Source organism: Mesoplodon bidens (genome assembly GCF_964165515.1).
Source record: "Mesoplodon bidens genome assembly, chromosome: 9".
Classification (NCBI taxonomy): domain Eukaryota; kingdom Metazoa; phylum Chordata; class Mammalia; order Artiodactyla; family Ziphiidae; genus Mesoplodon; species Mesoplodon bidens.
Genome location: NC_138166.1, coordinates 88,092,303 through 88,106,663, shown reverse-complemented (window position 1 = coordinate 88,106,663; position 14,361 = coordinate 88,092,303). Strand labels below are relative to the sequence as shown.

At 40.2% G+C, this 14,361-nt stretch overlaps 1 protein-coding gene across 1 annotated transcript in view; it reads right to left on the bottom strand.

Moving 5' to 3' along the window:
* The window catches only part of EXOC4 (exocyst complex component 4), an 813,795-nt gene that overhangs the window by 108,634 nt on the left and 690,800 nt on the right, over positions 1-14,361 (bottom strand). Inside the window, exon 14 of the mRNA XM_081244856.1 lies at positions 5,469-5,647. Within this exon, the coding sequence (XP_081100982.1) occupies positions 5,469-5,647 (179 nt within the window). The remainder of the gene's footprint in view (positions 1-5,468; positions 5,648-14,361) is intronic.

Genomic DNA, 14,361 nt, shown 5'->3' with positions numbered 1-14,361 from the left:
TGTGACTAAGCAAATGAATTTTATATTTCAGTTAGTTTTAATTAATTTAAATGTAAATAGCCACACAAGGTTAGTGGCTGCTGCCATAGGAGAGTGCAGTAGCTAGAAGACATTCTGTTAACATGATCACAAGACAGGTAGAGTTTCTAACTTCGATAATATTTGTAGAATAAAAAAAGAGGGAGAAAAATTAATAAGATATTTTGTTACAACTAAGATGAAATTCAAAAAGGAATATGTGCAATAGTTCCATATGTTTAAAGCATAGAAAGTCTGGTTACACACAAGACGATGATCAGAAATGATCACAAGTTGACTGTAGGAATTAAAGTGCTTTCATTAAAAAAAAAATATGATGACCTTCCTGGATGGTTTAATAGGAATAGGGTATGAATGGAACCGTTATCACTGCCAGTACTTAACCTTGGTAATGGTCAAGACAATGATGTAGTAGAGAGAAAATTAAAGTGGCAGTTTGAGGGCTTGTTTCCATACCAGTTCAGGCAGAGACATGCAGAGTGACCATTCTGAAGCCTTGATTCCTCCATGTGCAAAATATCTGAGTTAGACCAGATGATTTCTAAGATCCCTAGTAATAGTTCTGCTTTAAGAAAGAAGTATAATTTGCACACTTATGTGTCACTGCAGCATTATTCACAATAGCCAAGAAGTGGGTGAAATCTGAATGTCCACCGACAGATGCCTGGATAAAGAAAATGTCGTATATCCATACAACAGAATATTATTCAGCCCTAAAAAAGAAGGGAATCCGGTCATATGCTATAACTTTGAGGACACTAGGCTACATGAAATAAGCCAGTCACAAAAAGACAAATACTGCATGATTCCACTTATAAGGGGGCATCTAAAAGTAGTCAAACTCATAGAAATGGAAAGTGGAAAGTGATTACCAGGGATTGGGGGAGAGGGAGAAATAGGGTATTTACTGTTCAGTGGGTACAGGGATTCAGTTATGTGAGATGAAAAAGTTCCAGAGATCTGTTGCATAGTAATAAATACAGAGTTCACACGACTCTACTGTACTGCACACTTAAAAACAGTTAAAATGGTACGTTTGATGTTATGTATATCTTACCACAATTAAAAAAAAAAGAAGTATATAAATAACCGCATAACTAATACTGCAATTCATGAACCTATTCCAGGAACCAAAATTATGAGATTTATTTGACCCTGTGGTTTTGCAAAAAAAAAAAAAAAAAGATTACAGTATGACTTTTCATTATCAATGCACGTGGGCACAGCAAGAACTGCGGTCACAGGAGCTGAGGGAGCCAGAAGGGGATACAACTGGTGTTGAAGGAACTTGCAACATGGGCCACATTCACAAAGGCTAACAGTCAAACCACCATTCGAAACAGTATAAGCGAACTTGGGCCTGATCTGGGCTCCTACTTCTGCTAGATTTGGTTGCCCTGGACTCAGAGACTGGGTGGGACCCTCAGGCCAAAAGTTTTTAATATCCAGAGATGGGCAGGTAGAGACCAGGGAAATGTTTTCAGAAACATTAAAGTATTTCACAGAAAAAATACTCAACATTTAATTTCTGAAGAATAGGACAGAAGAAAGAGGTTTAGACTGAAGCAAAGGGACTTGAATAAAAAACAGATGACCTCCTCGATGGTAAGGTTACTTAAAGAGCAGAATATATAATCAAGGGAGTTTTAGATTCTCTAATCCTGGAGAGTTTTTTTTTTTTTTTTTTTACAGAATCCAAGAGAGGAGGCGCCCCCTTGAGGAAGCAAATGCAGTCAAAACAAGCTCTGGAGCCCCCTTCAAGTTCTCTGTACTCTATTCTTAAAGGCAACACATCCTTAAAACAAAAGGATAAAATATAAAGAAAATCATTAGTGTTCCAATTGAATACACTCTTAATTTTTATCTAGGTCACAATTTGCTGAGAATTTTCTTAACCATAACAGTTAATCTCAGACTTCTTACTTAGGATTGTTACAAACAGCAGATATTACAGAGACTATTCTGTGCCTTTACTACAAGGTTGAAATTGTGATCAATGAGAGAAGATATGTATAAACCTAGATCCTGAATGCCCAGTGCTACATATGATCCTGCTCAACTTTCCTGCACTGAAAGCATATTTGTTAAAACAGACCCTGAACATAAAGAGATTCTAGAAGTGGGAATGGGAGACTGAGTCGTGAGTTGTGGGCAAAGAGTCAGAAAATTAGGCATATACAGAGAGAACCTGAGAGACCCATGAGAGGAGGTCAAGTCAAGTCTTCTCTAGGACTGTTTCAGGAGCTGTTGGTAAAAATGCTCTTTTTGTCTGGGATCAAATAATCTTGGGGCTGCTGGTAGCCAAGGATGTTGCCATACGAAAAGGTCTTACCTGAGATGGAAAGCAATAAAGGGAATACACCAGAAATAGAGAAAGTGGGGGAGAGAGAGCAGGTGTGTAAACATGTCTGTTACATGGTGTTATCTTGTGAACCTCTGGATCCAGCCAGACCTGAAGTCTTTTGATTTACCAGTTTTATAAATCGATGCATTCTTTTTCTTTTAATTGGGCTGTGACTTTCAACAGAAAGAATCTTAAGTAGAACAGGTTTAAGGAGGGCTGGGCAGGGGAATACCAGGAGAAATGGAGCAGGAACCATGGACTGTGAAAGTAAGAGCAGTGCCTTTGGTGTAGTCAGGATCTACATGAGGTGAGGAGACTCTTTTAAATGTAAAGAACACAGGGTGATGCTTAGGCAAATACTAAAAGAGATGGAAAAACTGTCTTTGAAAAAATGGTCAACTCTTATCTCCTGGGCAAGTGGCCAGCCATGCTCTGCCACTAAAATGCAATACTCTCTTCACTATGACATGAACTATTTCAGGTGGAGGAGAACACTGCTATTAATATCTAAAGAGATTTTCTACTATGAAAATAATTTTCTGCAAACTTCCTCCATTCCATTCTATTAGTAGCTTCTTAATTATAATAAAGCATGGCAGCTACCATACGAAACAGTTAAAGGATGTGGACAACACAAGAAACGTCTACGCCTCTTTTCTTGACTTGTCCCCATCCTGAGTCTCTGTGAGTGCTAGACAAAAGTCTGGCATTTTCTTCAGGCTATCGAGTCTCCAGACTTGGCAACACTTTTGTTGAGGTAATCAGTTGGTTCACTTTTCCAAATAATAATAAGGAGCTGTCCTTTATTCCCTTTCTAAAGTCACACTGACATGGAGCAGTCAAAGTAACCCATTCCCTGCTTTGTTCACATTATAAACATCGGTGGGCATCTCTCCTGGGAATTCAAAGAATAGACGCGTGTGGGTGAGCAAGGCATGTTGTTAGCAGAATAAACCGGGTTTGCTGGATGCTCTGTTTTTACAAAGACAACATGAGTAGTGATTACAGTTCACTTGGGTTTTGCACTGATCGTCAAAATGCTAACAGTCACTTAAATCACTCACTGGCTGGAATAATCACCCTGAAAGGAACTGAGAGGGTACAGCCTATAAAACGGAGCTGAGCACATGAGAGGTATTAATGGGCATGGTACAAGAGGTCCTTGTCAGAATAACAGAGGTGTTGGAAGACACGAATTAGACATCAGCTGTACTAGGGACTCTCAGTGACGTGAACGTAACAGGTAAATGGTGCAATTACAAAGCTGACCATAATTCAGAGAGCATCTTTCTCTTTCTGAGAACAGCTGAAGCCAGATTAGACTGTGTGAATCACTCAGTGGCTTGCTGTGGAGGCTGTGTCCTACTTTGCCTTGTGGAGCTCTTTTAGGATGGACAGAACAGAAATGTGGGAGGCTATGCTGCCAAAATCAGAGACTGCATTATGAAATATTGGACTTTGATGGCCACCGAACGAGAGGACTCCTTCCCATCATCACTAACAAACCAACCCAAGCAGCCCTACACTTGCGAGAGTCAAAGGGAACTAGGAAAAGAGGCATCTGGTCCCTTTCAGAGCTGTTTATTTTGCAACTAGCAAAAGGGAGTCAGCTCTTGTTGACTTTTTTTTGGTGGAGTCGGGTCAGTCTGGGAGATAAAATGGCTAATTCTGACTACTATTTGTGACAGGTTCCCTGATATGAGGTCGTTATAAAGTTGAAAACCTCTCAAGGATACCTACTTAGGCACAGTCTGCTCAGACCTGATACTGAGTCCAAACTATCCTTAGTAGGTGAATACATTTCTAAGAATAAACATGTACAATTTTATCATCAGCTAAAAGTACGATTTTAAATACTAAAAAGTGCAAAAATAAGAGTATAAATAAAAAGTAATATTTTAAGAAGATTTCTAAAGCAGAATACATAATCTCAGAAGCCCCCTCCTTCCATCTGCTTTCCTCACCCACTGTTGACCCCCAGAACAGCTACACAATCAGCATGAGATCATAAGTAAGTGAGCATTCAAAGGTCTCCTAGACTCTGCCCATGGGGCCTGTGTTTCAGGGCATAATTTACTCTGGTTTATTTCATCCACATCTTCTCCCTCTCTGGGCTGGAAATCATGGTTAATCAAGCAATAATAACTTTTCAAGAGACAATGATAAAAAATAACTTTCTTTGAAGTTCACAGTCCAAATAATACAAGCTTTTTCCTTCTAATAATCTTCTAACAGTTCACTCTAATACTAACTTCAGAGCTGATTCCGTTTCTTTCATGTTCTTGCTGTTACTTTGCTTTTTTCTATCCTGTTTTCTGTCCCTCCATTCATGCATTCAAATCTCCCATCTCCTTTATTCCTTCTTCATATCATTTTTTCTTTGCCTTTAACTGTTTAACACTTCTGAACTAATGCTTTTAAAAAACATTTGTGCTACACTTATTGAATAAAGTTTGTGTCCCAAAGTTTTCAAATTATTTTTGAAATAATTGGTCATTGGTCCTTGATAGAAAAAGGTTTCCCATTTTTACTTCAGACCCTATTCCTTTATCTCCTTGAAATGTATAATGAGGTTATCTTTCAGCCATCTCTTTTCCAGAATAAATGTGTTTCTCATTGTCTCTGTTTTCTAGCAACTTGATCACTTCTATTATTCTCTTTTTAGATACTTTTTCACTCATTTTCTATCAGTTAAAATGAAAACATCAACCGCGTGCTCAGCTTTGAGCTCTGAGACACAGTTTCTACCCTTGAGAAGTTGTAAGAAGGACAAAATGTATTGCTTTCTGTTCTAAGACACGGTGGTTCAATCTTACACAATCCAGTGTTTCTAAGGTTTAACGTCAAGCTACGTTAACATGGACCTTTTTGGCTTCCCACGCCCCACATGGGGAAGCTGAGATGAGTTCCTTTCACAGAATGACAAAGTACCAGAGGCTCAGCACAAGCAGAATTCTTGCACAGATCTTCCAACAACTCGGACATGTCTCCTTATGGCGATGTGTAGACACACTCGCATTTCAAATGCAAGTATTCAGTCTAGTTCCTCAGCTGTCCCCACAGGAACCACCCTGCTGGTACTTACTCTGGGATGTAGAAAGGTTGGAGAAAGCCGACTTTGTTCGACCTGCTAACCATTCCAAGCTCTCATGCATGTTGGCCAAGGCTTTGAGGTCGCTGACATCACGGAGGATGTCCTGTGGAGGGATTAATTTATCACCCAGGTTCCCAATAAGAACTTCTGACTCCTTGCCAAAGGCTGCTCTGCAAGACAAATCAGAAACACACTTTACTTATAGCATGGAAAAGATAGGGGTGGACAAGACATTCTAAGGCATGTCTAGCAAAATGGTTGGTATCATCACTATATTACAGCATGCTATTTTTCCTAGGTTTAATTTTGTGAGAACATTATCTTATACATAAACTGGCTTAAAATTACTCTTGTAGGAGAAAGAGTTCATGGAAGAAGAATGAAGTGACTCTGATGCTTGTACCTTCAACCAGCATGGGCCTGACCTATACAGTGATGGTTCCTGGGGACGGCTTTGATGCCTGCTCTTTTGTAGGTTTTTCCCTTACCTCTTCTGCTATGGAAGTTGAAGAACAGCTTAGGGTGTTAAGTATATACATGGTCTGAAGGTGATTATAATGTATAAAACAAACACATTCACCTGGCAGCTTGAAAATCTTTTCAGCTGTTCAAAAGCAGAGGGCACAGCCTCTTTGAGAAAGCAGATTATAGTTGAGATGGATGACAGGCCTCATTCATTCATTCATTCATTTACTTGTTCTAACAAGGATCTGAGGCAAGGAAGCTACACAGCGTTAAGGCATTCATTATTCGGACAGAGAAACGAGTATGAATCAATGAGGGATCCTTTTACTGCTGAAAAAACATAATCAAGTAGATTTCACATACAGTCCAGTGTCTTCATAATGTTTTATGTTTTGGGGGGCTTGAAAAATCACGTTATGTGGGGTTAGAGAAGAATGACTTTGGAAGGGAGCCTAAAGACCATATGGCACAGCCAAGGCACAGATGGAGACATGGAGGCTGATGTTCTGCCTACATGACACACAAGAACTAACCCATAGTTCTCTTTCTTTCAAAAACAGGGCTGAAATGATACAAGATGACTGAAGATGTTAGGGAGAAAAATCATGTCTTTTCAGCAAAGTTATACAGAGGTGGGTAAGCAGAGATGATGCTGCCGGAAGGTAGAACAGGTAGCTGAAGAGTTTTCTGTAAGTCCCAAAACTTTTAAAACTCACCACACCTTACGTTAATAGAAGCAAGGGCGTTATTTCAATAGAACAAACCAAACCAAGTTTCAAGCAAGCAGTGATTATTAGCAGCTGACACACAGTCAGAATGATGCTTAACTGACACATAGGCATTTAGTGCTCAGCACTACAGCAGACGTTCAAGGCTGAAAGAGGTTAACTGCTCTGAATTAAATGCCTATTCAATTATTATTAAATGCTACCAAGTAGTGACTCATGATAAGGCTTCTTGCTTAAACAGAGGGTAACATTTTTTATGGGAAACTCACGATTGAGTTGGTTAAGTTGTGGCTACGAAGGCAATAACAGTGCATTGGACAGAGCATGGGAACCCCGGGTGTGCAAACAAACCTTATTCGGGGGTCCTGTGATAGGGCTTGGGTGGAGCCTGAAAATCTACACTTCTGACGACGTTTAGTCTCCTTATCCGGGAAGCATGCTTTCTTTGAATAATAAGGGTTAGAGCACAGGCTCCTAAGTCAGGCAGACCTGGGTTGGAATCCTAAATCTGCCACGCACTCACCGTGTGAGGCTGCTTAACTGCCCTGAGCGCTGTTAGCTGGGGGTCATAGTACCGACCTCATATGAAATCATGTAAGATGTAGATGAGGTGATTTAAAGATCTTTACTGGGAAAATTTCCGTTATGACAAAAGGAGAGAGAAGAGTATATAAATAATAACAAACTTCCATATAGCCATTGCTCAGCTTCAGTTATTAGCAACTCATGGTGAGTATTATTTAATTTATCCATACGTACTCCCCATCCCTCTTGGAGTATTTTGAAGCAAACCATTCAGGTGATGTGAAGTGCATAACACAGTGCATGGAACTGGGTAAAAGCTAATAAGTTGTAGTTATTATTATCCTTAGGTCTGCTGAGATGGCTGGTTTATTTAGCATCAACCCAGGGTAGGCTGTGACAAATAAACTGAAATAGATGAGTGATGAGAAGTAAATAAATTAGATCGCAAGGGCTAGTTTTACAAATGGAACATCATAGCAAATGTCACTGTGTCTCAGAGTCCAGACTTCTCAGAATCTTTAAGAGGTAAGTCATTGTGACAGAAACCACCAGTTGCCTACCCGGCAGCCATGTTCCCATGCCTTCTCAGTCAAAGGACCTTCATATTGCTGTGGTAAGCAAGGTACCCAACGTAAAAACAAAATCAACCAAACCAAAAACCCTGCTCAATTTCCCAGCCCCTCTTGTTGATGCAGTGGGTCAATAAGATATAAACTGGAATCAGGAAGTGGGCTTCCGAGAAAGTTCTTCCAAGCAGTCTTAGTTGGCAGGGACCTCTTTTGCCTTCCCCTTTCTGGAATTCAGCCAAGGTAAGTGAAGCTGTGGTAGCTCTTCTACAAATACCAGGTGACCTCGAGTATGAATATCATGCTGAGAATAATGGCGCCAAAGACAGGAGGGCATGGGGGCACCGATGACATCATGGAACTGCTACACGGCCCCAGACGAGACATTTCTGGGCTTCATGTTATAGGAGAGAAAATGAAACCTTATTTGTTTAAGCCACTGCCATTCCAAGTTTCTGCTAGTAAGCAGTGAAATGTAATTTCAACTGACACAATTATCTAATTAGCATAAGTGATGTCATCTTCAGAAAACTTTCTCTGAATTTAGATATCCCTAAAATTGAGTTACTGGGGAAAGCAAAACAATATCTCTTCCATGATTTGAGCCCAGCAGACAGTTACAGTATCTTCCCCTTGGCTATCACTCAGTCAAGTTGTAAATATTTAGTTTTCTTAATCTGTCCTTATGTATCAACTCTCCCAGCCCCTTAATCATCTTTGATAGCTATAACACAAAAAATGCCTGTGAGCTGGGTGGTTAAAAAGCAACAAGGGAGGCAAACTGCCTTTGAAAAACAGGCTTGGAGCCATTTTTACGCATGTAGGTGTAACCCTGGGTGGAATGTGACAATCAAGACAAATGTATTTATGTCGCAGTCTAATCTACTTATGTGGGATCTCTGGGACCCGGGCATGTCTGCCATGTGCTGTCAGTACTAGACGTCTATCCCATTCCCCTTTGGCTCACAGAGACTTGCTTAACTTCCTCCGACAGGAAAGCAATAGATGGAGAAAAATACAAACTGCCTCGTGTTGAATACATAGTAGACATCTCATTTGACAGGAATCCATAATCACCCCCTAAAAACCTGGAGAGAGCACCAGAACCATGACGTGGAGAATAAATGATTGACAGCTATAACCATTTCACACGAAAAACCATTCCTTCGAGGATTTGTGTATGTCAAAGAGTTTGGTGGACGGGTTTTATGTGTTACAATAACCTTAAGGGGATGGCTCTAGCTGCTCAACTACAGATTTTTTCCTAAACCCTCTAATTTATTAAATAAATTATGGCATATCCACACTGTGGAGAACTATGCAGTCATTAGAAATTACATAGTAGAAAATATTTGATACCATAGAAAAAACGTTTGATATAGTTTATTTTTAGCCATAATATGAAGTTGAGTAAAAAAAACTGTAGGCACTCTATATTTAAAAAGAACATAATTATATATCTATATGAACTGAAAAAAGATTGGATATCTATATACCAAAATGTTAACTGTGTGACTGGATCATGCTTTGTGTTTCTCTGTATTTTCTATACTTTCTCCAATGAACATGTTTACCAAAAACCTGAAAGCCCTACCGCAAATGAGAAAACCTTCCAGATGGACGCATCAAGCATTTTAACCTGGAAAATTGGAGGACACGGGTATTACAGTTACTTGAGCCAAACTGGAGGCAATGGTTGGTCGGTCTAAAAGCTGGTTTAGACCGTGGCTTCAGGCTTGCTCAAGATGCAGTTAGAAGGGAACCCTCCTGCACTGTTGGTGGGAATGTAAATTGGTGCAGCCACTATGGAGAACAGTTTGGAGGTTCCTTAAAAAACTAAAAATAGAGTTACCATATGATCCAGCAATCGCACTCCTGGGCATACATCCAGACAAAACTATAATTTGAAAAGGTACATGTACCCCAGTGCTCATAGCAGCACTATTTACAATAGCCAAGACATGGAAGCAACCTAAATGTCCACTGACAGATGAATGGATGAAGAAGGTATGGTGTGTGTGTGTGTGTGTCTGTGTGTGCGTGTATACACACAATGGAATACTACCTAGACATAAAAAAGAATGAAATAATGCCATTAGCAGCAACATGGATGGACCTAGAGATTATCATACTAAGTGAAGTAAGGCAGACAGAGAAAGACAAATATATGATATTATTTATATGTGGAATCTAAAAAAATGATACAAATGAACTTATTTACAAAACAGAAATAGACTCACAGACATAGAAGACAAACTTATGGTTACCAAAGGGGGAAGGGGGGTAGGGATAAACTAGGAATTTGGGACTAACAGACACATACTACTATACATAAAAAAGATAAACAAGGACCTACTCTATAGCACATGGAACTATATTCAGTACCTTGTAATAACCTATAATGGAAAAGAATCTGAAAAAGAATATATATGTATTTGTATAGTCGAATCACTGTGCTGTACACCTGAAACACTGTAAATCAACTATACTTCAATTTTTAAAAAATGTTCTCAAAAAAACCAAAAGAACAGATGGCAGTCAGTGTGCACTGTGGAGGTCTCATGGCTAGAACGACTACCCACCAGCATCTGGGTTAGTACTGTTTCTTCTTTCTAGATCTGAATTTTCACTTAGCCCTTCATCTGCTGCTTATTATGAAAGCACATTATTTAATGAAGATATTCAATATGTTTATGTGAAATGGGCAGCAGAATAATCATTATCTGGAGAAGGTGAAATAAGAGGCATTCAGTCATGGCCTAAAGATTATCTATATACCCAGGAACAGATATCAGAGACCAAAACTTGTATGTTTCAGGCACTGAACCTATGTGAGAAGTCACCTTTATTATCAGTAGGCCAACATGCTCACGTAGAAGCCTAAAACACTGAAGGAGTGTGTGAAACCTGTTGAGTTTAATTTTACCACACAATTATAATCTTTAAAGAGCTTGAATCTGACAAGAAATCATTTAAGAGAACTTTGCCAAGAGTGTAAAACCTGTTTAACTTAATTTTGCCACACAATTATAATCTTTAAAGAGGTCGATCTGACAATTCATTTAAGAGAAGTTTGCCAAAGATGTGAAAACTGCCTCCATTTAGTCTTTAAATAATTCTGTTATTCCCTGAAATCTTAGGAAGGAAAAAAAAAAGTGCACTTGCAGCAGACTAAATGCACTTATGAAAGAAACATCACAAACAGTTTCAAAGTGACTGATTTGCAGATCTGGGTTACATTTGACCATAACATACATGCTCAGACACTGTCCCTCTCCCCAAATCTTCTACTACTACTTCCCATTGCTGTCCCGCTGTAAGATAACTGCCCCAAGAGCCAGGAAACACTGTACAAAGGGCAGTCCCCTATGATCCAGAACAGAGCAGGGGAAAGACACGGGCTGGCTCAGGTGGAGAAGCAGACGACCAGATGCCTTGCGTCCTGGAGGGGGCAGTGCTGTACCCACTCTGAGTACGGAATTGCTTTCCTTGCCTGAAATGTTTCCAGGAGCACCACTACCAGGAGATTTATTCAAGCTCTTATTCGCAATCATGGTATGCTATTCAACAATGTTGCTGGCCAAGAAACTTACCGGGAGAAATGGCTGATGCAGGATTCAGCTATGGTCCAGTTGGGAGACAACATGTACAAGGCTGGAGTGTACTTTGACTCAGGAGACCAATATATAGTGCTGTTATTTATTTGTTTATTTTTCCAGTAACAAGAAAGTATAGGTCTGGGAATCCAAGGATTAGAAGTAGGAATGGTCCCTCTTCTCATTATTAAAACTACTCAGGGAGGTTCTGCTCCTGTTCCTACAACTTTGGTCTAGAGGCACTCAGGAAGGAATGCTTCCACCAGAAAATACAACAATGACTAAATTATATGGGTAAGAGAGATTGTGAACCAGCTATTTTGGGCTTCTCACACTACTGAACCAACAGGCAGAGAAAGGGGTCAATTTGATGGCTGGAAGGACTGACCTCAATTGCCAAGGGCAAAGTGAGTTGCTTCTATGAAGTAAAGGCAGAGAGGACTACATCGGATTCACTGGAACCCCTTTTAGTATTTCCAGGTCCATAGTAACAGTCATGGAAAAACACCCATAGCAGCCGACTAAAGGCAGAACTGCCAAGAACTCAGCCTTTTTCAGGAACAAAGGCTCAGTTCAACACAAATAGGTAAAACACTCTGAGTTGCTGAGTGCTGGCAGAGGGCAAGGGCAACATGGGATGGATGGTAGAAGAAGGAAGTAATAAATGTCACCAATTAGAGAAATGTGACAAGTTATAGAAATGGAGGCTGCAGTAGCCTTGCTTTTTTTTTTTTTTTTTTTTTTTTTGCAGTACACGGGCCTCTCACTGTTGTGGCCTCTCCCGTTGCGGAGCACAGGCTCCGGACACGCAGGCTCAGCGGCCATGGCTCACGGGCCCAGCCGCTCCGCGGCATGTGGGATCTTCCCGGACCGGGGCACAAACCCGTGTCCCCTGCATCGGCAGGCGGACTCTCAACCACTGCGCCACCAGGGAAGCCCCATGCCCTGCATTTTTATGCATATACTAATCAAGGGTTTCTTTTTGTTTTCCACTTCCTTATTTTTTTTTAAATTGAAGTAGAGTTGATTACCAATATGTGTTAGTTTCAGGTGTACAGCAAAGTGATTCAGTTGTATATATATATATATATATATATATATATATATATATATATTCTTTTTCAGATTATTTTCCATAAGTTATTACAAGATATTGAATATAGTTCCCTGTCCTTATTGTTTATTTTATATATAGTAGTGTGTATCTGTTAATCCCAAACTCCTAATTTTTGTGGCAAAATATACATAAAACTTACCATTTGAATCATTTCTAAGTGTACAGTTTAACGGCATTAAGTACATTCACAATGTTGTACAACCAACATCACTATTTCCAGAACTTTTCCATCTTCCAAATAGAAACTCTGTACTCATTAAAGAGTAACTTCCCATCCCCTCCTCCTTCCAGTCCCTGGGAACCACTATTCTATAGTTTGCCTCTATGAATTTGCCTATTCCAGGTACCTCAAATAAGTGGAATCATATATGTGCCTTGGTGTCTGGCTTATTTCACTTATAATATTTTCAAAGTTCACCTGTGTTATAGTATGTATCAGAATTTCATTCCTTTTTAAGGCTGTGTATTTCATTGTGTGTACATACCACATATTGTTTATCCTTTCATCTGTGGATGGACATCTGAATTGTTTCCACCTTTTGGCTATTGTGAATAATGCTTCTATGAACATTGGTGCACAAGTATCAGTTTGAATCTCTGCTTTCAATTCTTTTGGGTATATACAGAGAAATGGAATTGCTGGCTTATATGGTAATTCTATGTTTAACATTTTGAGGAACCACCGAACTGTTTTCCAGAGCGGCTGCATCATTTTATATTTCCACCAACAATGCATAAGGGTTCCAATTCCTCCACATCCTCATCAAAATCTACTATTTTCCGTTTTATTTTTAATTTTATTTTTTAAAATAATAGTCATCCTGGGGGCTTCTCTGGTGGCACAGTGGTTGAGAGTCCGCCTGCTGATGCAGGGGACACAGGTTCGTGCCCTGGTCCGGGAAGATCCCACACGCCACGGAGTGGCTGGGCCCGTGAGCCATGGCCGCTGAGCCTGCGCGTCCGGAGCCTGTGCTCCGCAACGGGAGAGGCCACAACAGTGAGAGCCCCGCATACCTCAAAAATAATAATAATAATAATAATAGTCATCCTAATGGGTGTGAGGTGCTATTTCTTCTACTATTTTACATGAGGAGCTGGTAGTATTAACTTTTCATTCTAGTTCAGAGGTCACCATATATGAGGAATCACACCTGCCTTGACATGGGACTGCAGAGATCCTAGACTTGAGATGAATTCAATGATGGATGAGGCTGACTCACCCTTGTTGGGGAGAGAGGGAGAATTCCTTTAAATGATGAGTAGTTACCTTGAATTGGGCAGAAGTACCCAGTTTTAATGGATACAGAAAAAAAAGGGGTGAACCCTGAAAGTCCAGGCTTGTTCGCCCTAAGATCCATTCCTCACCTTTGTTGTGATCTGTATCAGGGGGAGGCAGGGGTTGACTCCTGCCAGCTGTTTTCCAGGTTCTCAGCTGGGTACTGACAATGGGAGGCTCTGATGGGAAACTGAAGGCTAAAGGGAAAGGAGAAGAAGTCAGGGCATTGCTATTCCTCTCCCTCCCACTCTGCCTTGGGTCATGTCTCCAACAGCAGACACACCTCCTTTTTGGCTCTAGCTCCCACCATGACCCAAATTCCTTTGGGTACCTTTGTGCTCCAGTAAATGGCTCTTCCCTTTGGAAAGAGCTAAAGGGAGGCAGGGGCTCCTTGCTGTCGCTAATCTACAGGTTCTCCTAATGTCCTCTGTTTGACACTCAGATCCTCATTCACCTGTAATAACAAATTCCCTACATTTAATTCCCCCTTGAAGGAATTTATGGGAATACTTGAAGTGGTTTCTGTTTTCTGGATCAGACCTTGACTTATACTAGACCTAATAAGATGTCTGACCATATTCACTGCAGCTGGAACTTGATTAACTTCTTTG